General features: G+C 40.7%; 1 protein-coding gene across 1 annotated transcript in view; it reads left to right on the top strand.

Annotated features, from left to right (window-relative positions):
- ASAH2 (N-acylsphingosine amidohydrolase 2) overlaps positions 1-24413 on the top strand; it is a 77190-nt gene that overhangs the window by 36985 nt on the left and 15792 nt on the right. The window contains exons 8-18 of the mRNA XM_039238545.1: positions 511-631; positions 2184-2309; positions 5461-5547; positions 7692-7796; positions 7928-8009; positions 13502-13617; positions 14684-14778; positions 16367-16406; positions 17466-17561; positions 19861-19956; positions 22433-22579. Of these exons, the coding sequence (XP_039094476.1) occupies positions 511-631; positions 2184-2309; positions 5461-5547; positions 7692-7796; positions 7928-8009; positions 13502-13617; positions 14684-14778; positions 16367-16406; positions 17466-17561; positions 19861-19956; positions 22433-22579 (1111 nt within the window). The remainder of the gene's footprint in view (positions 1-510; positions 632-2183; positions 2310-5460; positions 5548-7691; positions 7797-7927; positions 8010-13501; positions 13618-14683; positions 14779-16366; positions 16407-17465; positions 17562-19860; positions 19957-22432; positions 22580-24413) is intronic.

The raw sequence follows: 24413 nt of genomic DNA, 5'->3' as shown, positions 1-24413 counted from the left end.
ATGCCTATTTCTTTATAACATGTGTTGCACTGTATTAAAGTCATTTGTTTACATCTTTGTCTGATCCTGGGTGTCAGCTGCAGTGTATTCAGTACTTGGCACATGGCAGAGTCTCAGTAAATGTCCTCTGAATTAGATAGGATTGACTTTAAGAATTATTATGTGCACCTATCTTGAAGGACAAAATCTGCACCCATACAATGCGTTAGGTGTGACGTCTGATCACTGATCATTCTTGGCTCTTGTTAAAAGCATATGATGAAGATGGTGATGGTGAAGATACAATAGTTATGAAAATAGTTTTGTTTTTTTAATTTAAGTAATTGACTAGACTTTTTGACTATATCATTAGTATATCATTGAGCTCATCATGAGTGAAAGAACCTAAGTGTGGAATGTCTATCATTAAAATTTTTTTTTCCTGCTGGAGAAAATGGAAGCTCCCAGACATTGCTTTTGGCTCCATTATCTGGTTCTCTTCATTAGCTGAGGGCTTCTTTTCTTTTACAGCTGGTTTGCCATCCACCCAGTCAGCATGAACAATACCAATCATCTTGTCAATAGTGACAACATGGGCTATGCATCTTACCTTTTTGAGCAAGAGAAGAACAAAGGATATCTGCCTGGACAGGTGAGAATTTGTGTCATTGGAAGCACCATCTTAATTCATTATATCATCATTCATACAATGCCCAGATGGCTGATTCAAGTCTTCAGTGTAAAGTGTCATTAAGCACGTGATGTACTAGTATGCTTGGATAAAAAAACTTCTCCATCCTCCCTGAGAAGGAAAGAAAAATTAAAAGTGACTAACTGTGTCAAATACTACTTATATTGGTGGCTTCATAAAATTACAATTAGCTGGAGAGGGAAGGGCAAGCTCAAGATTTTTGCAATATATAATTCTTTTTTGAATGACTTGGAAATATGATAAACTGTGTTGATGTTTACTTTTCTTTTCAGAGCTATCAAAGTATTAAGTACCTTCTGAGTAGTGTTAAGAACCTGAATGAGGATGGGACAGGTGTTGAATCTTTCTCGCTGGTCCAGATTTCCCTGTTCGTGGCGGATTTCCTTTTAAGGAGTTTTCATACTTTCTTTTAGTAAGGCCCAAGTGAGAGACAACCCTAATCCACCAGGCTTGTTATTATAACTTTGAAATGCGATGAGGAATGGAATCAGAGATGGGTACCAGAACTCAGTCCATGTGCCTCAGAAATCTCCTCAGCTCTGTGTAAATTACTGATTACAGATAACTAAGCTGTTTCCTGAGGGGAGGGACCCTGCTCTGTTTGATCCTAGGGTCCGAGTCCCAAATGCCAAAGAATATGAGAAGAGCCCAGGCCCTTGACTAGGATAAATGTCTAAAAAGTGCAGTGATACAAAAGTTGTTAGCCCCATTCACATTTGGTGTGACCTTTTAGCTCCTTGTTGACAAAACAATGTTTTTTTTAATTTTAGCCTGTGTTTTAGGGAAAAGAAAGGACATTCCCATTTATGATCACTGGTTGGGTGCTAGGCACTTTGAGATAAGTTATCTTTTTGGTGTAAAAAAATAAGACACATGATCTCCAATACCTGCTTATCTCTTTCTCTAAGAAAATTGAAGACATGGAAGGTGGAGTTAGAGCAGCGGGGTTGAGGTTAAAGTCTTGCACCACTAAAGGGCTATGTGCTGTTACTTCAGGTTGAAGAGCTAAAAGAAAAGATACATGGAGGTAGACCTGGATGGTGAATTAGCATTCACTTAGGTTCACTTTTGCCACAGGAAAATCTGGATTCATATTTTCTTTTTAAGCCAGTAGCATATTTATTTTTTAAGGAGAAATGGACCTCTGAGCTCCAGATACGATACCAGAGGAGAGTTTGATGAGTCAGCGTTTTATAATGTATTGTTATATGCTGCGTTTCTTGTCAAAGTGTTTCTGTTAGTGGTCCAGGGTTGAAACTGTCCTACTTGAAACAGCTGTATTGATCTTTGGAATATCGTGAGTGATACTAGGTATGCCGACTGCAATGCAAATTTTTTCAGAAATTTTCTCAGGATGTTATGCCTCCTCCTTCTATTGCATTCAAATGGATTTGAAGAGTTCACCAGAGTGGATGGAATGTTTGCAGTTTTAACGGAATTCATTACAGGAAGTAAGAAAGAATGACAAGCAATTGGCTGTTTCTTTTGGCAGGGACCATATGTGGCAGCCTTTGCTTCATCAAACCTCGGAGATGTGTCCCCCAATATTCTTGGCCCACACTGTGTCAACACAGGAGACTCCTGTGATAATGCCAACAGCTCTTGTCCCATTGGTGGGGTAAGTAACTGTGACATGAAATCTTGGTGTTTACATCTCATGTGCATCTTAAATATTCACCATGAACTCATAAATATGTTCTCCTCGAGTGTGCCTGGCCTACTAACCACTAGCATCTGCTCTTCTCAGAAGCACCCACTAAATTCTGGTTGGATAAAATTCTATTTCCATTGGATTGACTATTAAGTGTTTTGAATCATGAGGCAATTAGTATATGTCAGAGATGAAATACCCTTGGCCAAACTTGGACAGTCTGAAACATTTTGCCTCGGCATTTCTGATGTCACAAGTTAGTACCAGAAACTGCCTGACTGAGATGTTTCTCACTGATTGTAATGTCTATAGCATTAACTACACACACACACACACACACACACACACACACACCATCAACTGTTTCTTTTTTTTTCCTTTAAAATTACAAACAGCAGAGGTAACTGGGTAGCTCAATTAGTTAAGAGTCCAACTTTGGCTCAGGTCATGATCTCAGTTTGTGAGTTCGAGCCCTGTGTCGGGCTCTGTGCTGACACCACAGAGCTTGCTTCACATCCTCTGTTCTCCTCTCTCTGCCCCTCCCTTGCTCATTCTCTCTCTCTCTCTCTCTCCCTTTCTCTCTCTGTCTCTGTCTCTCAAAATAAATAAACATTAGGGTGCCTGGGTGGCTCAGTTGGTTAAGCATGTGACTTCTGCTCAGATCATGATCTCATGGTTCTGGGTTTGAGCCCTGTGATGGGCTCTGTGCTGACAGCTGGGAGCCTGGAGCCTGCTTCAGATTCTGTGTTTCCCTCTCTCTCTCTGTCCCTCCCCGACTCATGCTCTGATTCCTCTCTCTCAAGAATAAACAAACATTAAAGAATTTTAAAAAAGAAAATCAGGATTTAATATTGCATATTCATTATGATTGCACTTTTGAAAATAAATGTGTCATAGTGAAAAGACAAAGTGAAACACATCGAATTGTTAACCCTGGTTTTCTCTGTTTGGCATTGTTATTATAGGGTTTTTTTTATTGTGTTGATATTTATTATTTTTATTTTGTTTATACACTTTTATGGTTTTTTTTCCTACAATGAGCACACTTTGTAATCATTAAAAATGACCACAGAATCACACCTCTCTCAGAACAGAATTCTCTTCCTCTCTATTCTGTTCCATCTGTTAGATTGGTTTCCCTCGTGACTGCAATATGTCAGTCAGTACCCAGGATGGTAGATTCTTTTCTCCCCCCAAATACTGTAGGAGAGAGAGAAAACCTTTCTCTAACCCTGGAATAAAAGTTCTTTTCATTCTGATTGGGTCACGTGATGTACATATCCATTCCTGGACAGAAACAGTTGCTGGGGAAATGGGGTGTGCTGACTGGCTCCCGCTGGGGTTTCTGACCCATCTTTGGCGAGGCCTCAGGAATTGCCATGGTCACCTTAGACTTACCTGCACTGGGAATGGAATCACTGACTGTAAAAGAAGTGATGGCCTTTTGAACAAAATCGTGATTCACTTCAGATACAGAAAGGGAAATAGGCACATGTTGCTGTATCTTTTGCTTTCCTGTAGGTTCTTTAAACAGATTTTTTTTTAACTTCAGAAACCAGCTTTAATTAAAAAAAAAGATGAAGACTTGTTAAAAACTCAAACAATGTTGAAAAGATCAGAAAATAAAGAAGGTCAATGAGCAGCCTTGAACTCCACAATTAACCTGTTAAAACTTCATTGAACATCCTTCTAGACGGCCTTTCTGTGTCCATGCGCCTATGCGTGTACAGGTGTATATAAACGAGGCTATATTGTGATGTTGTTCTATAACTGCTTTCTTTTTTCCAGTGAATGTACTTTATTTTTTAAGTGTATTTACTTATTTTGAAAGAGAGAAAGCGAGAGAGAGAAAACAGGATGGGCAGAAGGCGAGGGAGAGAGAGAATCCCAAGTGGGCTTCATGTTCACCAGGAAACCCAACACGGGGCTTGAATCCATAACCCTGGGATCATGACCTGAGCCAAATTCAAGAGGCAGGTGTTTAACCAACTGAGCCACCCTAGCGCCCCTACAGTGAATATACTTTAAACGAATGCCATAGTTTTCAATTTTAAGTTCCATAAATTAGTTCACCAATCCCTTCGTGGTATTTTGCTTCTTCTTTTTTTAAAAAATAGTTTATTGTCAAGTTGGTCTCCATATAGCACCCAGTGCTCATCCCCACAAGTGCCCTCCTCCATGCCCATCACCCTCCTTCCCCTCCTTCCCAAACCATGAGAGATTCTTGAATGCTGAGAAAAAACTGATGACTGATGAGTATTTTCCTTCCTTCCCTCCTCTCTTCCTTCACACCCTTCTCTCCCCTCTTTTTTCCTTCTGTCACATAAAAATACTATGGTCAGTATGCGTGTCATACATATTTTCACATGTGTATGAGTTTCACCTTAGGACAAATTCTTAAAAGCAAATTTGTGGTTCAAGAGAAAGCCCAGCTCCCGTGGGGCGCACACGAGTTCTGTCCCCAGCCACAGTGCGTGAGTGAGACTGTCCCCAAAGCCTCCTGACACCTAGTTTTTCAAGCTCTCAGTCTTTGCCAACACAATATGCAAAGAGTTCTCTGTTGATAGTTTAAATGCGTATTTAATTATTTGCAGGATTGAATATATTTTAATGTTGAATGGACATTTACATTTCTTTTTTACAAATTACCTATTTCATCTGTGTTCTATTGTGTATCCAGGAGGAATGGTTTTTTGTTTTTGCTTTTTTCCTCCCAGATTTATTGAGATGTAGTTGAGAGACAACATTATATAATTTTAAGGCGCACAATGTGTTAATTTTGATATACATGTAGGATGCTTTTCACCACAAATGAGAGAAAATGCAACTCAGTAGGGATGAATCAAAGGTTATAAAGAAGGTGTTCTTCCACATTTTCTTTAATACTTTTAAATTTTCAGTCATAACACTTAAGTATCTGGTCAATTTCCAAATTTCGTGGTGTCAAAAGTGAAAGATAGAGCCAGATGTATATACTGACTTTCTCCAGAGGGCCATGGATGTGCTCCAACGTAACTGGGAGCGGGTTTCTGATTTGCTCAGACTCACTTGTGATTTTGCATTCCTTAAAATAATTGCTTCTTTCACTAAGAGCCGGTCTTGTCTGCCCGTGTTATAGTCTAGCATGTGCGTCGCTTCAGGACCCGGACACGACATGCTCAACAGCACGCAGATTATCGGAGGGATCATCTATCAGAGAGCAAAGGTCAGCCGTGGGCCTGGCTTCTTTCACCTTCACTTAACCTAGTTCTTTCGAATCCATGCACGGCGCTTCTTACAGAGTCGGTGACGGTGACGGTAAGGGACAGCAGGAGCTCTCGCTGCCCTGGAGGCTGGAAGAGCACTGTTCCAGCACCCAGGAAGGCTGCTCCCCAGAGCACAGGAACCCCGCTCTGACTGCTCCTCTGACTTCTGAGAGGAAGTGGTTTTAAAACCAACGAGGCAGGGAAACATTCTGTTTGAGCCAGAGTGCTTGCCCCAGTGGTGGCAGCATGGTGACAGATTGTGAAAATATTCCAGGTAACATGGTGCCAGGCATGACCAGACCGATCCAAACCCTCCCCGCCGCCTGGCCATGCTTGATGCCCTCAATGTCAAGGCAAAGCTGAGCTGTTCGCCCGCTACTCTGGCAATTCAGATTCCAATGGATTCCTTGTCTTCAAGGTGGCATAAACTATCCATCTTGTGTTTTCTTCTCTTTCCTTTTTAAAACATTTTTTGATGAGGACAGAATCTGGTCTTCAGTGAGATTATGAGCAGTTGCTCTGTGCTTCTCCTTCTGCTAAACTGTGTCTTCCATTCCCTGTAACCCCCATATTTTGTGTCAGCTCCTATGGATACAGATAATCAGATATTTCTTTTAACTTGTTTATTTTGAAAGAGAGAGAAAGTGCTAGTAGGGAAGGGGCAGAGACCGAGGGAGAGAATCCCAAGGAAGCTCCGTGCTGTGTGCTCAGAGCCCGACGTGGGGCTCGAACCCATGAACTGTGAAATGATGACCTGAGCTGAAGTCAGGTGCTTAATTGGCTGAGCCACCCAGGTGCCCCAGATGTCTGATTGAAAAGACAAAGGATAGTGCACCTGGGTGGCTTAGTCGGTTAAGTGTCCAACTTCGGCTCAGGTCATGATCTCATGGTTTGTGGGTTCAAGTTCTTTGCTGGGCTCTGTGCTGACAGCTCAGAGCCTGAAGCCTGCTTCAGCTTATGTGTCTCCCTCTCTCTTTGCCCTCCCCCACTCGCCCTCTAATCTGTCTCTCTCTCTCTCTCTCAAAAATAAATAAACATAAAAAAAATAAAAGATGACGTCAGGCTGTGGTATCTCCCATAGTTAAATCCCTCCCTTTGCACGGCTCAGTCATACCTTTGCTGTGGCGTGCACGTGCATATGTTTAAGTAATTATTTTCTCCAAAGGTTCTAAAATGTTTCAGGAGCAGTTAAGGAAGAACAAAAGCACCTTTAAAAACATTAGACAGCAGCCTAATTGCTGCAGTTCCTTTATAATTCCGATGGTATCATCGGTGGATTGCTCTAAATTAACAGATTCTATTTAGGGTCTGCACCCGTGACACACCTCAGTGTTACTCTTTGGGGCCCGGGGGTCACAGGGATTTGTCTCACATTCTGGAAACTCTTCTCAGCAAGGCACACCTCGGGTCTTCATCAGAAAGACAGACTGCAGGTGGTGTTACTGACAATCCCCCCTCCAGAGCCCCCACGTGACTGTAGAATGGATGATGGGGACAGAGTGGGGACAGTCAGGTGTCAAGGAAAGGGGCATGTGCTGAGGCAGGACCGGCCTGCCATGTCTGCTGCACATCTGTACGAACCAACATTTCCAAACACGAGGACTCCCATTTCCTTGTAAGGTTAAGAAAGCACCAATTCACCCTGCAGGAAAACAAAGCAAAACAGAACAGAACAGAACTGCAAAGCACAGATGGTGGGTGGGGCAAGACGGCTTCCCAGCTGCCCTTGGTGGCAAGGAACTCGCTCAGAGAGTCCCTGAGGGTAAGCTCTCCTGGTGAAGACAGTGATGGGCCCAACTATTCCTAATCTTAAATTTTCTTGACTGTCTTTCAAGTGAGATTGAGGCCTTTCTGTGCTACAGGCTCTCACTAGACTTTCATCTTTGTGGGGAGTAAGCACAGGTCAATGGTCTCAGGGCCTCCATGAGTCTGGGAAGCAACTGGATTTGGCAGAGAGACCCACGTGGGTAGTGGCCATTTCTAAGCAGCCGGCAAACCAAAACTTGGCTGAGAGATGCTTTTCCAAACTGGAGCTGATGGGGTGCAATTGGCACTACTCATTTTAGCTCTTCCGGTTATCAGTGAGCCTATGTGGGTTTTCTAGGAACTGTACGCCTCCGCCTCCCAGGAGGTCACCGGGCCACTGGCAGCGGCTCATCAGTGGGTGAATATGTCCAACATCACCGTCTGGCTCAACTCCACACACACGGTAAGTGTCGCTGAGCCACGCTGATTATGCCACAAGGGGAAAGCTCTGGGCTGATCTCATTACTTACAGGAATTTTGACTTCTGTTTCTTGCTTTGTTTACTTTTTACCTTTGTGTTGTTTTTGCCTTTAGGCAAAAACGTGCAAACCGGCACTGGGCTACAGTTTCGCAGCTGGCACAATCGACGGGTTTGGGAGCTTCAACTTCACTCAGGGTGAGGTGCCCTCTGATGACATCTGGGGTTCTGGGGTCTGAAGCCTCCAGGTTCTGAAGGGTTTCATCGCAGCCAATACATTTGTTATTTTTTACTATTATCTTTAAACTCAGGGGTGTGCACACTTTCCAGGTGTGCACACGATAGTCACATTTCCCAGGGATGGGTGTCTTCTGGAAGTTAGCCTCCATGGGTTCAAATAGAACGTAAGACAGCTTTTCTTTGCATTTCACAGTGTGTGGATGGATTTTTTTAAATGTTTATTTTTGAAAGAGAGAAACAGAGTGTAAGCAGGGAAGGGCAGAGAGAGAGGGAGACATAGATCCAAAGCAGGCTCCAGGCTCTGAGCTGTCAGTACAGAGCCCAATGTGGGCCATGAACCCACAAACTGTGAGATCATGACCTGAGCTTAAGTCGGAGGCTTAACTGACTGAGCCACTCAGGTGCCCCTGGATGAATGGTTTTTAATGGAACTGGGGTGAGGGTGGGGTTTGGAGGAGCACAGAGTGGGATTGTCTTTGACCTTCAACAATATGAGTTCACTCTGCTTCTTTCTCTGGTTCCTTTATTGAAGCACAAAGTCCTCAGGGCAGAGGCATTCTGGAGCCCAAACATGGGGTGTCCGTTCTTGTTCTTGTATGTCCACACATTTATAACTGATTATTATAGGTTTCGTCCTGATCATCTCTGTAATATAACATGCACTGTAACATAGAGAAAGTGGAAAAATGGATGAGTATCACTTATAGGGAACATTTTGGCTGCTTCCATTCTTGCCTTTTATATGTGTATATTCCAGAACCAGTAATTAACAAATTAATGAATACAGTTGGGATATTTGTTATTTCCCGTTTGATTTCTTCTTTGACCTCTTAGTTGTTCAGGAGTGTGTTGCTTAATCTCTGCATATTTGCAAATTTCCCAGTTTTTCTCTTATTTGGTTTCTGGTTTTAGTAGGAAAGATAACTGTATGATTTCAGTCTTCTAACTTTATTATGGCTTGTTTTGTTACCTAGCATATGATCCATTCTGGAGAGTATCATGTGCACTTGAGAAGAATATGTATTCTGTTGCTGTTGGGTGAAATGTTCTATATACGTCTGTTGGGTCCATTTGGTCTAAGGTGTGGTTCAAGTCCAATGTTTCATTGTTGATTTTTTGTCAGGATGATCTCTTCATTGTTAAAAGTGGGGTAAAAAATAAAAACATTGCTTCTCTACTATTATTGTAATGTTCATTTTCTCCCTTCATATCTTTTCATCTTTGTTTTATATATTTAGGTGCTCCAATATTGAAGGCATAAATATTTATAATTGTTATATCATCTTGATGAATTACCCATTTATCATTATATGATGACCTTCTTTGTCTCTTGTTACAGTTTTATATTTAATATCTGTTTTGTCTGTTGTGAACAGGCTCCTACTCACTTTTGGTTTCTATTTACATGGAATATACTTTTCCATCTCTTTAAGTCTATTCTTTTTTTTTTTTTTAAGACTATGTGTGTTCTTTTTTTAAATGTTTATTTAGTTTTGAGAGATGGAGAGAGAGATAGAGAGAGAGACAGTGCATGAGCTGGGTAGGGGCAGAGAGAGAGCGAGACACAGAATCCAAAGCAGGCTCCAGGCTCCAAGATGTCAGCACAGAGACCTATGTGGGAGTCGAACCCACAAACTGTGAGATCATGACCTGAGCCAAAGTCAGATGCTTAACCAACTGAGCCACCCAGGTGCCCCAAGCCTATGTGTGTTCTTAAAGCTGAAATGAGACTCTTGTAGGCTGCATATAGTCAGGTCGTTTCCCCCCATTCAATCACTCTATACCTTCTGTGTGGAGAATTTAATCCACTTACATTTAGAGTAATTATTTGAAGTTAAGGACTTAATTAATGCTATCTTATTGTTTTCTGGCTGTTTTGTAGAACCTTGTTCCTTTATTTGTCTCTGTGATTTGATGATTTTCAACAGTGGCATGCTTTGATTCCTTTATGTTTTGTATATCTACTATAGGTATTTGCTTTCTGGTTACCATGAGGTTTACATAAGACATGTTATCATTATAACAATCTATTTTAAGCTGGTAATTTAACTTTTATTGCATAAAATAACTACCCTCTTATCTCCTCTTCCCATATTTTTTGTTTTTGATGTCACAATTTGCATCTTTTTGTATCATGTGTCCATTAACAAGTTACTGTTGCCTTAGTTATTTTTAATACTTTTGTCTTTTAACCTTCATACCAGAGTTCTGTGATTTATACACTATCATTATAGAATTAGAGTACTCTTATTTTGATTATCTACTCACCTTTACCAGGAAGTTTTATACTATCATATATTTTATGTACTAATAGCATCATTGTATTTTAGTTTGGAAAAGCTCCCTTTAGCATTTTGTGTTCCATAGTTCATGTAGGCTTCCTTCACTCTTCTTAATTGTTTTTCCTCCTCTAATTAGATAATTTTAAATGACTTGTCTTTGAATTGACAGATTGTTTCTTCTCCTTGACCAGATCTGCTATTGACATGCTCTAATGTGTTGTCATTTCATTCACCATATTCTTCAGCTCTAGAATTTCTGTTTTTTTTTTAAATGATTTTTGTCTCTCTGATGAACTTTTCATTTTATTTATATGAGGTTTCTCTGATTTTGTTAAGTTGTCTAGCTATGTTCTCTTGTAGCTTGTTGAGCTTTCTTAAAAATTATTTTGAATTATTTGGCTTTTCATAGATCTTCATTTCTTTGGGATCAGTTATTGGAAAATTGTGTTCTGTTGGTGGTGTCATGTTTCCTTGATTTTTGTGGTTTTCTCGAGTTTTTTCTGTGTATTTGCTAGAGCGGTCACCTCTTTTAGACTTTGCAGACTGGTTGTGGGGGGGAAAGACCTTTGTCCATGGGTGTGCGCAGGTACATTGGATGGGTGAGCTGTGGCAGTTCCACATCCAGGGTGGGCCTACTGGCATGTTCTCCATGTAGATCTCTCAGCTTAGGTCAGTGTGGGTGAAGATAGCACGGGTCCTTAAAAGCCAAGGCTATGGGTGTCTTCAGCTGCCATCAATGCTATTAGGATCTCGAGGCTTCTGCTGAAATTCTCCTGATCTTCCCCCCACTCAGGGAATGTCACAGCTGAGTGGATCTCTCTGGGGGCTAGGTTTGGCTTGCAGGTGCCCTCACAGGAGTGGTGGCACTGGTGGCTGAGGCATGAATGCCCATGGACCAGTGACAGCCCTGACATCTGGAGCATGGGTGCTCATGGAGCAAGGGCAGCCAGGGTCCAGGACACTGGCTTCACAGTAGCAGTAGCGGTTCTGTGCCTGATGTGTGGGTACCTGTGCAACAGCTACAGAACTGCGGATTGGAGCACAGGTGCTTGCAGGAGACAGTGCCTCTGAGGTCCAGGATGGCCTGCAGTGGTGGTGGTCCCAGTGCCTGAGCTTCAGGTACACACAGAGCAGCTGCAGACCCAAGGTCTGGAGCACAGGTACACGTAGCGCTGGCACAGCATTGTGTTCTTAAACGGGTGTGGATGGAGCAGGTGCAGCTGTGGGTCAGGGGCACACGTGGGGCTGGGCATGGGGGCTGACAATTTTGGTCCCAGGGTGATGCAGTGGCAGCTCTTTATGGGTGAGGAAGAGTGCTCTTTCTCCCCTGGGGTAGGGGAGTCCGTGATGGCCACTGGTTACCTCAGTCACAAAAGCTGCCGGTGTCCTCTGTGGAGCAGGCTGCTTGGGTCTGTGCCAGTGTAGAGTCCAGGGCCCTTTACTGTAAAAACCTCTGGAAGCCTTTCTTGGGGGCTGGTGACTGGCAATTCCTGCTGGGGTCCTCCATGGAGTGGGCCACTGGGCACTGTGATGGCACCTGCTATATGGCTGATACTGAGTCTTTATGCTTCTTCTTTGTTCCTAGCTGTTTCTGCTCAGGTCATCCTTCCAGTGATCATTTCTGGGTGGTTATTCCATCTTTGGCTCCATAGGCTCTTAATTGGTCTCTTGAGCCCTCCCAGGACTATTTTCACTTGCGACTAGCTAATTATTGTTTTCTGTGGGGAGACAAAGACTCATATTTTCTACTTTGCCTTCTTGCAATGTCACTCTCCTCTTTTTTCTTAATCTGGGCATTTAAATCTATACATTTCCCTCCATGCACTTCTTTCACCACATCCCATCACTTTTGGTAAATGGTGTCTTTACTTGCATTTATCGGAAAGGGCTTTCATATTTTCTTTTAATTTCTTCCTTGACCACTATCCATTTATGATCGTGTTGCTTAATTTCCATGTATTTGTGAGTCTCCCCAATTTTCTTCTGTTATTTATTCCTAATGTTATCACATTGTGATTGTAAAACATACTTTGCATTATTTATACCTTTGAAGTTTACTGGCATTTGTTTCATGGTCAGCCTATAGTCTATCCTAGACGCTCTCTGTATGCACTTGCACAGAGTGATTGTTATGTTCTTGTTCTGTGGATGGATGCATCTGCAGGTACCTATTAGGTCCACTTGGCTCTAGTGTTGCTCACGTTTTCTGATGTTGATCTTCTGATGTGTTGTCCCCTCTATTACTGAAAGTGGGGTTATTGCTTTTTTTAATGTTTATTTTTGAGAGGGAGAGAGAGACAGAGTGTGAGTGGGGGAGGGGCAGAGGGAAGGAGACACAGAGTCTGAAGCAGACTCCAGGCTCTGAGCTGTCATCATAGAGCCCAATGTAGGGCTCAAACCCACGAACCAGAGATGATGACCTGAGCAGAAGGTGGATGCTGAACCAACTGAGCCATATTACTAAAAGTGGGGTTATTAAAGCTCCAGCTATTATTGATTGTCTCTTTCTCCCTCCATTTCTGTCAGTCTTGGTTCATATATTTTTGGGCTCTGTTAGTAGGCCCATATATGTTTATAATTGTTATATTTTCCGAATGAAATATAGATCCTAAGTTCATTGGCTTCAGAGTTAACATAACTTTCCCCCAGATTGTTGCTTTTAGGTTTTTTAGATTTTTTTTTTTTACTGTGTGTCTCTGTGTGTGTGTGTCTGTCTGTGTGTGTGCACACACATGTAGATAATTAAGCAGGTAGTTAAGAGAGGCTCTCTCTGTGGACCACAAGCCAAATGATCAGTACTTCAAGTTGGAGGTGACATTTTTTGTTTCTACAGTGGGAAAATAAGAGATTTAGTTCATTGATCTATAATTACTTATATCATTTTGTTTTTATTTACTACATGGATGAGGAGGAGTGATGGAAATAAAACCTTAAGGATGTTGAAAAATACATTCTTTTATCCTATCGGCCACACCAAGGATCTAATTAAATAATGACTCCTATTTTAGGAAGCACAGGAAATTTTTCCTCTTCTCTTATCAAACTGTTTGGAATTAGTGGACAACCACCTTAATCATATCTTTGTAATAAAAGTATTGTTCTGCATTTGTCAAAGTGATGACATTTTTCAGAGCATTGGAATCAAATTGGTTTTAATATTCCCTATAGGGACAACAGTAGGGGATCCATTTTGGGACACTCTTCGAGATCAGCTCCTGGGCAAGCCATCTGAAGAAATCAAAAACTGTCATAAACCAAAGCCAATCCTTCTTCACACTGGAGAGGTAACACATTTTGACTATGATGGCAAAATTAGCATATTATTATTATTTTAAAACTTCTGAATTGTCAGAGACAGATGATAGATCTTTGTTGACATGGGTGTTCTTATTCAGATATTCCCACATTAAATTTTAATATTAAAAATATGTATATTAAGAATCACACTCTAAGGAATAAGGAGTACTATTACTAAATATCATGACTTAGAATTTATGATAAATAACTGGAACAGTTAAAACAGTGGAAAAGGAAGAATTAGACAAAAATCTATCTTATTCAGGATTCATTGATGTTGACTCCTGAAAGGAGTTCATACACAGTTCTCTGCAGAGAAAAACAACTCAGGTCCTGTAAAAAAAAAAAAAGACAAGTTCATGTCCCCATTTTCTCACAATTCAGGCAACTTGATTAACTAAAGCAATATTCTTTTAATACTGCTTTGGACCATGAATTTTCACATTCTAATTGTCAAAACTTCATGCTAGGGTTCATAATAAAAATTGTTGAGAAAGGAAAAATTTTAAATCGTGTGTTTTCCCCCTAATATTCAATTAGAATTCTTCAGGAAGAAGAAAGAAAGGAACGGAAGGGATAGAGGGAAAGCTTCTGCACTAATCTGACTATGGAAAAGGATAGATTGTCTTGGAGAAAACTTGGAAAGGAAGGCAAGACTTGGTAACAGGACTAAAAAGGGAAATCATTGAGTTAATCATTAATCATTAAGCTCTTCCCGTGCTGGTAGAATTGTTATTCATCCTGCACAGTCCTCTCTGGTTACCTGTGACACATTGTGACCCTCATGCCAGATCCACCAAAATATTTACCGATGAGGAAGTAAGTTCTGGTTAATGGTGCATTGGCATTTGAGATCCATATATTATGCCCAGATAGAATATTGAACACGATCTCATTAATTAGAAAGAAAATCTATGCTAAGAGGAGAAAGCACCAAAGCCAGCTGGAAATATTTCAAATCCTGTGATAAAGGAAACTGTGAGCATCATCTGTCTCTTGACTACAGAAAGGACCACATCCTTTTAACACAGTTTTCATGTTTTGGGTTCTTAGCTGACAAAACCGCATCCGTGGCACCCAGAGATTGTTGATGTTCAGATGATCACTGTTGGGTCCTTGGCCATAGTTGCCATCCCTGGGGAGTTTACGTAAGTTTTCTTTGTTACTTTGTGGTTAAAACTGTAATGACTGTGTATGTGTTTGTGTTGCAATCGCTTCTTCTCATCGGAGATCATTCTGTGCTGGCTCCTTTGTGTTATACATACTGGTAATGGCGACAAATATCCCAACCACTGGGAATGGTGACAAATATCTCAACCCTCTTTGGGTGGGCCTCTGAAGAATAACTCTTTCTGTGTGTGTTACTAGGGGGTAAATAGTAGCAAACATGAGCATTTGAAAACTTATCGTTCCAAATGGACATGATGTGATGTGTCAGTAGAAAGACTTGAAATTGTATCAAAATACAAATACTTGAAACAATCAGTTGACTTATTCGAAGTGGGAAAGATTGTTTTAAATCCTTATGCAGTCTTCCCTGTCTTAGTAAGTAGCAAATTTATATCTTTCCAGTTTCTCAGGCCCTAAAGCTTGGAGTCATCCCTGAATTCTCTCTTTTTTTCAATTCCCCTCCCCTCCCCCTTCCCATCTTGCAGCAAATTCTGCACCATCTACCCAACAGTTTCTATCGCCCTCTCCCTGGTCTGTGCCACTGTAATCTCTCCCCGAGATTCCTGTGTCAACCCTTTCCTGTGTCTCTTACTCCACTATAACCTTTTCTTGACACTTTGCTTGGAGAAAACCCTTTAAAACATAACTTACATCATGTCAGGGCTCAAACCCCTCCAGTGGGTTCCCATCCCACTCCAGGTCAACTCTTAAACCCTTACAACATCCTACAGGGCCCTGTGTGATTTTACCCTCTGCAACCTCTCTGATTTCCTACCCCTCTCCCTCTTACTCACCCCTCCTTTGCTTCATTTCCCAGACCACCAAGCATGCTCTTGTCTTAGGGCTTAGGAACTTAAGGTTCCTTCTGCATGAAAGCCTGACCCTCCTTTTATCCCCATGACTGACTCTTTTATTCCTTCAGTTCTTTGTTCAGATCTGTAACAGAGATGCCAGTCCAACTGTCCTCACCCACCACCTCCACCATGTCTCCTCCTCATTACAAGGACCGCCACCATTGCCCTTTCACCCTTACTCTGCTTTATGGTCCCTGTAGCAATTATTGCCACTTCTTTTATTTGCTTGTTGACTTTATTTGCTTCTTGCTTTTATTCATCTGTTGCTTTGCTTGAATTCTTAGAAGGGGGCCACTTATGTAGCAGATGCTGTGTTTTATTAAGGATTCAATGAAGGAATGAAATGAAAAATTCTTTGTAGGCAGGAGCACGTACATTCTGAACTTGCCTCAGTTCTTACCAACATTGAACACAAAGGGTATAATTTTGTTGAATCATCGGATGGAAAATGATTGTAGTCTTTGCCAGTGATATTCACTGATGCCCTTTCCTTCCTTCAAGTTGTCTGTCTTTAGTTGAGGATTTGTTCTGAAGACAGGAGAGCTAGGGAAAAGGAGCTCAACTTTAGTTCTGCCTCGTCATAGAGCTTGTATGCCCCTTACCACATTATCTTATGAGCCAAGATCACATTTTTCTTTCACTGCAAGTTCTGTGTTCTTTGCATGCGTTCAGAGTCGGGAAACACTTAGATAATTTTGTTTTCTTGACTCAGGACCATGTCTGGACGAAGACTTCGAGAGGCAGTTCAAGCAGTAAGTTAAGAATGAAATAAAATATGTCTGCATTTATATTTGAGGAAGAGAAAAGAATTCCCTAATCCTATGATCTGAAACCTTTAAAATTAATTGTTGCTAAGATGCCTAGAGTTTCACACTACTTGAAAGTAATGCATAGAGGCGAATATGAAATATTAGTAGTATAAAAATAAGCTTAAAAATGACAAGGAAATGATAATCTGGTTTAAATATTTTATTAATATATAATATTAATATAATGCAACATATTAATATTTATTAACATTGCATATTAATAATTTAAAATCGATAATATTTTATGGATTAAATAGTAAATAACTCTATATACCTTAATATCTTGAAGTCCTGTCTAAATAAAATCTAATCCATGTTAGGAGTTCTGTATTTTATCTGTATTTCTGATTTTCTTCCTATTCAGGAAGTATTGTAGATGGTTTTAAAATGACCTAATCTGGGGCGCGTGGGTGGCTTAGTCGGTTAAGCGTCCGACTTTCCCTTAGGTCATGATCTCGCGGTTCGTGGGTTCGAGCCCCGCGTCGGGCTCTGTGCCGACTGCCAGCTCAGAGCCTGGAGCCTGTTTCAGTCTGTGACTCCCTCTCTCTCTGGCCCTCCCCTGCTCACGCTGTCTCTCTCTCTCTCCTAGAAATAAATAAAACATTTAAAAAAAATTAAAAAAAAAATAAAATGACCTAATCATATTTGGAGCTGGAAATAACCACTACGGTTAGCTAGTATCCTCCTATTATACTTGTTTAGGAAATGGATTTAGTGTCTGTATTTTAGTAATAAGAAGATTCTATATCTGCAAATCCAATCACTGAGATGTTCATAGATCCACTGACTTGCCCGACTGTAGTGCCATTATGGCTCTAACTTTCCCCCAAGCCCTCATTGGTCCTTGGCTTCCCCAAGCAGTTTTGATCATTAGGAATGATGTTAAGAAAGACCTCTTCCACTACTGATTCACATCTATGATTGTATGTTAAGTGTAACTGGACTGAGAGCATACACTACAAAGAAGAGTAATTTTGTTGGATGCTACCTTTCCCCAACCAGGAATTTGCAACCCATGGGATGCAGAATATGACTGCTGTTATTTCAGGCCTGTGCAATGTGTATACACATTATATTACCACCTTTGAAGAATACCAGGTAAGGTAAAAAAGTTCTCATCATTCCAATGAACCATACCCTCATCAAGACTGTTGTGTCAAATGCAGGTTTTCTTTCTAGACTTCCTTAGAGATGTTTTTGAGAGGTGATTTTGTTTGGGGACAGATGAGAGAAGGATAAGCCAGAGGTTGTCTCTGGGAGTTTGCCCTTTCTAAGAATTTCCAAGAATTTCCAGAATTCTCGTCTCACTGAACTCTACTTTTTCTGAAAGAAGTTATTTTTTCGGGGGCATTGGTAACAAATGTGGGTGCTGGCATATCTTGGCAGTGCACGTGGAGGGATTCAGTCTGCTCCTTGACAAACGTCCAGTGATGCCAGCAAGGGGCTCTGCCCCACTCCCCTCTGCTGACTTTCCTGAAAGTCCCTGCCTTTTAGGAAATCCTGTTGAATAAATATTCCTAACTGGGGTACGCTTGGATGTGAATAATTTTCATTTATCCAGCGTTTCATTTCTCTGTAACTGTTAACTTAGTATTTCCTTCCATTATGAATGTAGGTATCAAACGACAATAATACTAGCAGTGCCTCTGACTTTGTCACCGATGGGAACCACAGATGCTTTTTGTATCACATAGAGTTATTGCTGATTTGGAAATATTTCACTCTCATTGCTATTTTAAAATCACAGCAGTTATTAGATCTGCTACTAGATCTTATTACTCAGTCAAGAAGCACAAACTTGTTATTCAATGAAGAAGAACAAACATGTTATCACAAAAATGTTTTATTAATGTTTGACTAATATCTGTCAGTCTAATTGATTTTCTTTGTCAACCATGTATTTTGTTTTATACATTTAGAAACATTTACTCTGAGAGGGGTCCATAGGCCTCAACAGACAGCCAAAGGAATCCAATGGCACAAATAAGGTTAGGAACGCCTTCTAGCTTCTCTTAGGGACAGGCTCCTATACGGATTAATATTAATTAATTTATTCACTAATTTATTCAATAGATATGTGTTGTGACAGATACTGTACTAGCCACTATCTGGCCTTAACAATATGTAAAAATATGCCTCTACCCTTAAGATTACTAGGGCTTATGGTCTAGTGAAAGACAGAGAAGAGCAGGTAATTACAGTTCTGTAAAAGGGATGCAGAGGGTGATATGAAAACAAAGGGGAAGTGCATTAGTCTATATTAGGTCTTTGAGGAATGGAGATTGGCAGATTTTCTGGAAGTTGTAACATCTGTGGGAGTTCTTGAGAATGAGTAAGGACTAGTTAGGCAAATGAAAGTGAATAAGGAGGTTCATATTGAGGAAGCTATGCATGCAAGGTCCAGGGGCACTGAGTTAGTACATTTGTGAGGCCACAGTTGGTTGAGGGCAGCGAGACAGGGACTAATTGATGGAGGAGGATGGGTTGAGTGAGCATCCTTTATCCTATGCCATCGAAATTTACGTCAATAAGGAAGGCTTTGGAAAGTCCAGTAGAATTCATTCCAAGGGAGGAGTGTTCTGATCAAGTTTGTGATCTAGAAAGGTCACTAAGATGGCAGTGTAGAAAACTCAATTGGAAGATTAAGTGTGGAGGCAGAGAACTGATTAGGAAGTGGTCGTTACGATCTGGGTGAGAGCCAAGGGTTTGGCCACAGTAAAATCAGGAGAGACAGAGAGTTCAAGGGATTCCAGGTAATAGTAGCTTGGGGACTCAGAGGATGTAGGATGAGGCAGGGTGAGGTGTCTACACTGGTGAAGGAGGGAGCGTTCACTGAGATGGAGAATGTTGCAGGGAGGGAGGTATATTTGGAGTGATAGGACCCACTTTCGATTTGAGGAGTCTGAGGTTCCTGTGGAAAAACCTAAGGCTTGCAGCTCAGCTAAAGGAGAGGAGCTATTTTATAGCTCCATGATGGTTAAATGTCCTTCTCCAGTCAGCACCACTACTACCCATTTGCTCCAGGAGTCCCTGAGATTCTCATTTTCCCTCATTTCCCCCCCTCCTGCTATGCTCCTTCAGGGCAAACATTTATATAACAAATACTTAAAATAGACTTCAGCTTAGGAGCCGTTTCCCTCTTTCAGAGTAGATGGACTGGTCAGTCCAAATACCAGAAGCCAAGAGAAGCCATTGCCTTTAACAACTAGCGGACGGGAGCCATTTACTGTAACTGGTATATGCAAAAGTCTCCTCCTTGGTCATAATTAAATCTTGGATTAGGCCAGTTTGAATTATGTGAGCTGTCCAAAATCACCCCTCACCAAAGACGTGGGCCCTCTGAAAATGGATTGAGATATGTAGAACGGTATAAAACTCAGCCCTGCCTCTCTTGCAGGCTCAGCGGTACGAGGCAGCCTCTACAATTTATGGACCACACACCCTGTCTGCTTACATCCAGCTCTTCAGAGCCCTTGCTAAGGCCATTGCTATGGTAACCAAAACTAATACACCTGTGTGCGCTTGTGTGTGTGCGTGTGTATGTGTGTGTCTCGGGTGGGGAGAGGCAGAGGGAAGCCAAAGAAAACCTTAGCTGCAAATGTTCAGTTTCTTCAAAACCTTTATATTTAAAAAGTTTGTAGTTATGAGGTATCTATAAGAAATGAAACTGACAGGAAATTCAGATTCAGTTAATATCTTTTGGTGATGATAGCTTTGAGCATGTATATTATCTCATGCTATCCTCATGATTGTCATGGGAATATGGCAGTATCATTCCCCCTTTACAGATAAGCAAATTGGTTTAGAGGTGATAACTCATCAGGCTCACTTTAACTGCAGCTGGGAGTTTGAACCAGTGTTTTCGAGTCCCAGCGGTTGTCCTTCCAATGACTTCATGAGTTGAGTGGGATATTCCTTCTGAGATGCCCATTTTCCATATTGTAACATCTCTGGAATTGGGCTGTACCTTCTGATCACAGGAATCTTATGGTTAAAATTGGTAGCATGTTTTTACTTTCTTGGTAGTTCAAAAACAATAGTTGCTATAATCAATAGAAGTTTAGATGTGATGAAAATACAGCAAGTACCCTGGAATGTGCATACACACACGTCTACCTAGAGTAGGTACATCTAAACAAGTTTCCTTAAAAGAACTCCACTGTGGACATCTTCCTTTGGGATGCAGTTATTAATGAAGCTGACTATCCTGCCAGAAAATAACTCAACAAGCAGGATAAAGGGCATAAAATAATAAACAGATCTTTATATGATACCACATAAGCCCAATAAAGGCTGAGAAAGAATTAGGGCATAGCGTAGATAATAAAGCCTTTTCAGGGAAAAAGCTTGGTCAGAGCGAGTTGAAACAATGAAATGGCTGTTTCTGTGGCTCAAAAAGTTGAATATTGGCGGGGCGCCTGGGTGGCTTAGTCGGTTAAGCGTCCGACTTTCGCTCAGGTCATGATCTCGCGGTTTGTGGGTTCGAGCCCCGCGTCGGGCTCTTTGCTGATTGCCAGCTCTGAGCCTGGAGCCTGTTTCAGTCTGTGACTCCCTCTCTCTCTGACCCTCCCCTGTTCACGCTGTCTCTGTCTCTCCTAGAAATAAATAAAACATTAAAAAAAAAGTTGAATATTGGCAATTCCATATGCCTCCACCTAATCACTGACCATGTGAAGTTTCGGTACAAGGTATTTACTTAGGGTCTATTACCCCCTTATTGTATTATCATAACACTCCTTCAGTTTCAGGTCTGGTACTCTTTTGTCAAAGTAGAACTGTTTTGATGTTCATCATAAAGGCTGTAACTGGTTATAGAATATTCAGATGATACAGGAAAGTAGGAACCCCTAACCCACCCTGAGAGATGGCCTCTGTTTTCACTTTCATTATAACTGCACGTCTACAGTTCCTCCCATTGAAATAGAGTCTTCAAGTTTTATAGTGATACTTAGGAAGAAAGTGTGGTTCATTTTGTAGAAATTTGTGTCACAGTCGATTTTATGGGTCTGTATCTAAGATTAGCTATGTGATCTTGAAAAAGAATACTGAATATCTCCAAGTCAATTTTCCCATTTGCAAAATGGGAATGCCAATAAACAGATGCTATGGCCATTGAAAAAGATTAAATACATAAAGTGAGGATTAGAGTACATTATGAAGGACTACTAAAAATTTGAGACCAATGGGGCACCTGGGTGGCTCAGTCAGTTAAGCGTCCAACTTCGGCTCAGGTCATGATCTAACGGTTCATGGGTTCTAGCCCCGCGTCAGGCTCTGTGCTGACAGCTCAGAGCCTGGAGCCTGCTTCAGATTCTGTGTCTCCCTCTCTCTCCGACCCTCCCCTGCTCATGCTGCCTCTCTCTCCCTCTCTCTCAGAAATAAATAAAACATTTAAAAAATTTGAGATCAACATTGCAATGATACTATTAAAAGTGACAAATGTGGAAAACATAGTTAAACCAGTCAGGATATATGCTGATCTTAACTTTTAAGTTAAAAGAGTGTGTATATTTTTTAATTAGCACAGAGAAGGGTCTAGAAAAAAAAAAGAAAACTTGGTACTGACTCTGGTAAGAGAGATACAACAGTTTTTAAAAATTAAAAGAGCTTATGATATGTTGGCTCCTATCCAAAGTCACATGCTTAAAAAATGGCTGTCTGGAATCTAACCCTGAGTAGTGCTTATACTCTGATCGCTGAACTATATTCCCTTGGTGGGGGGCTGGGGGGTGGTAGTGAAAGTTTGTCTATGACCCAAAATTTTCTCTAGCAGCAAAAGTTCAAAACATCTAGACTCACATCTTAGCAAGGTTCCCCCACATCTTGTTAAAGCTGTTAACTCTTGGATCGAGGATGTGTGTGTGTGTGTGTGTTTCCTGTAATGAAGCCATTTCTGGGAGGTGGAAGCCTGGGGAAAAGGGCTTTGACTCGACATTGTGTGCTCCTTAAGCAAATGCTCTCTGTTCTAGGACACAGTAGCCAACCTGAGCAGTGGTCCAGAGCCTCCATATTTCAAACAACTGATAGCCTCATTAATTCCCAATATTGTGGATAGAGCACCACTTGGCAGAAATTTTGGGGATGTTCTGCAGCCCGTGAAATCTACATACAGAGTGGTAAGTCTCACAAGGAGACCTGGAAGCCTGTGTCTGGGGACGGGGGAAAGATATTGTCTAATGTCACTGTCTGCATCTAATCACGATGTAGACCAGCTGTTAGCAATGATTTTGACAATTGTTCTTAACTTTGCAGGGCCTCTGCAAACATCAGAATGGGGAAATATTTATTTTTCAGGTGGTCATTATGTAAAATCAAATTTCTCAAATCCAAATTATTCTTAAATTTTTCTTTTTCCTTTTCTTAAATGGATGGTCATGGAACCATTTGTTGAAGCTAAGAAAAATCTCTTAAATTAAGGGCAGGAGATACGAAGCAGGACTGTACCTACTATTGGATATTGACCTTGTGTTCTGCAACTTTGCTAAATCATTTATTTGTTCCAATAAGTTTTGGGTAGAGGATGTGGATTCCTTAGAAATTTCTACATATGGTGTCATGTGATCTGTGAATGAAAACAGGAGGCTTCTGTATTCCTTTTTGGACTTCTTCTCTGAATGCCTTTAATTTATTTTCCTTATTGCACTGGCTGGAATCTCCAATGCAATGTTGAATAGAAGTTGGAAGACTGGGCATCATTTCTGTTTCTAATTTTAAGAGGAAGAGTATTTAGTCATTAAGTATGATGTTTTCTTTATGATTTTTGTAGATGCTTTTTTTCAAGTTGAGAAGTTTCCCTTGTCTGCCAATTTTAAAAAAAATGAAGAATGGGGGTTGGATTTGTTTCAAATGCTTTTCTATGTCTACTAAAGTGAATGTGAGGGGTTTGTCTCTAATTCTATTCATATAGTGTATCACATTTGGTGATTGTCAGATATTAAATAAATACCCCTTGAGTAATGGTATATAATCCTTTCCATATGCTGTTGAATTTGGTTTGTTAATAATTTGCTGAGGTTTTATACTCATGTCTATGAGGCATATTTGCTGTATTGTCATGTGTTGTCTTTGCTTCCTTTGGCATTAGGGGAGCATGAGTTCTCAAAGGATGAGTTAGCAAGGGCCACCTTCTGCATTTTCTGAAAGTGCATGGAAAATATTGGTATTATTTCATCTTTAAATATTTTTTCAGCAAAGCCATGTGGACGTTGGCTTCTCTTTCTGGCAAAGGTTTTATTTACAAATTCAATTTACTTATTTGTTAGAACGTTTATCAGATTTTCTATGTTTTCTCGAATCTATTATGTATCTTTGTCAGCATTTCATTTGTCTTGAGGAATCTGTATATTTCTACACAATTGGATCTTCCTGGGAATTTGCCTGTTTCATCTAAGTTGTCTCCTTTGTTGGGATAAAGTTCATAATATGTTCTCATAATCCTTTTAATTTCTGTAGGGTCAACAACAATGTCCCTTCTTTATTCCTGATTCTGATCATTTCTGTCTTCAAAGAGCTAGCTTTCAGCTTCCTTGATTTTACCTATTATTTTTCTGTTTCTATGTCATGGATTTTTGCTCTGCTGTTTTGTAGTTTTCCTTCTGATGGCTTTGATTTTATTTTGCTCTCCTCATTTCTTTTTTTTTTTTTTAATTTTATTTTTTTTATTTTTATTTATTTTTTTTAATTTTTATTATTATTATTATTTTTTTTACAAATAGTTTATTGTCAAATTAGTTTCTACATAACACTCAGTGCTCATCCCCAAAGTGCCCTCCTTCATGCCCATCCCCCCCTCCCCCCCACATCCATCAGTCCTCAGTTTTTGTCAGCATTCAAGAGTCTCTCATGGTTTGCCTCTCTCCCTTTCCCCCACCATTTCCGCCCTTCTTCTCCCCCTTGGTCCTCCGTCAAGTTCCTCCTAATCCTCCTATACGTGCAAACATATGGTATTTG

Source organism: Hyaena hyaena, unplaced genomic scaffold (genome assembly GCF_003009895.1).
Source record: "Hyaena hyaena isolate Hyena2069 unplaced genomic scaffold, ASM300989v1 scaffold_141, whole genome shotgun sequence".
Lineage (NCBI taxonomy): Eukaryota > Metazoa > Chordata > Mammalia > Carnivora > Hyaenidae > Hyaena > Hyaena hyaena.
Note: the sequence above shows the minus strand (reverse complement) of the source record. Positions and strands in the feature narration are given on the sequence as shown.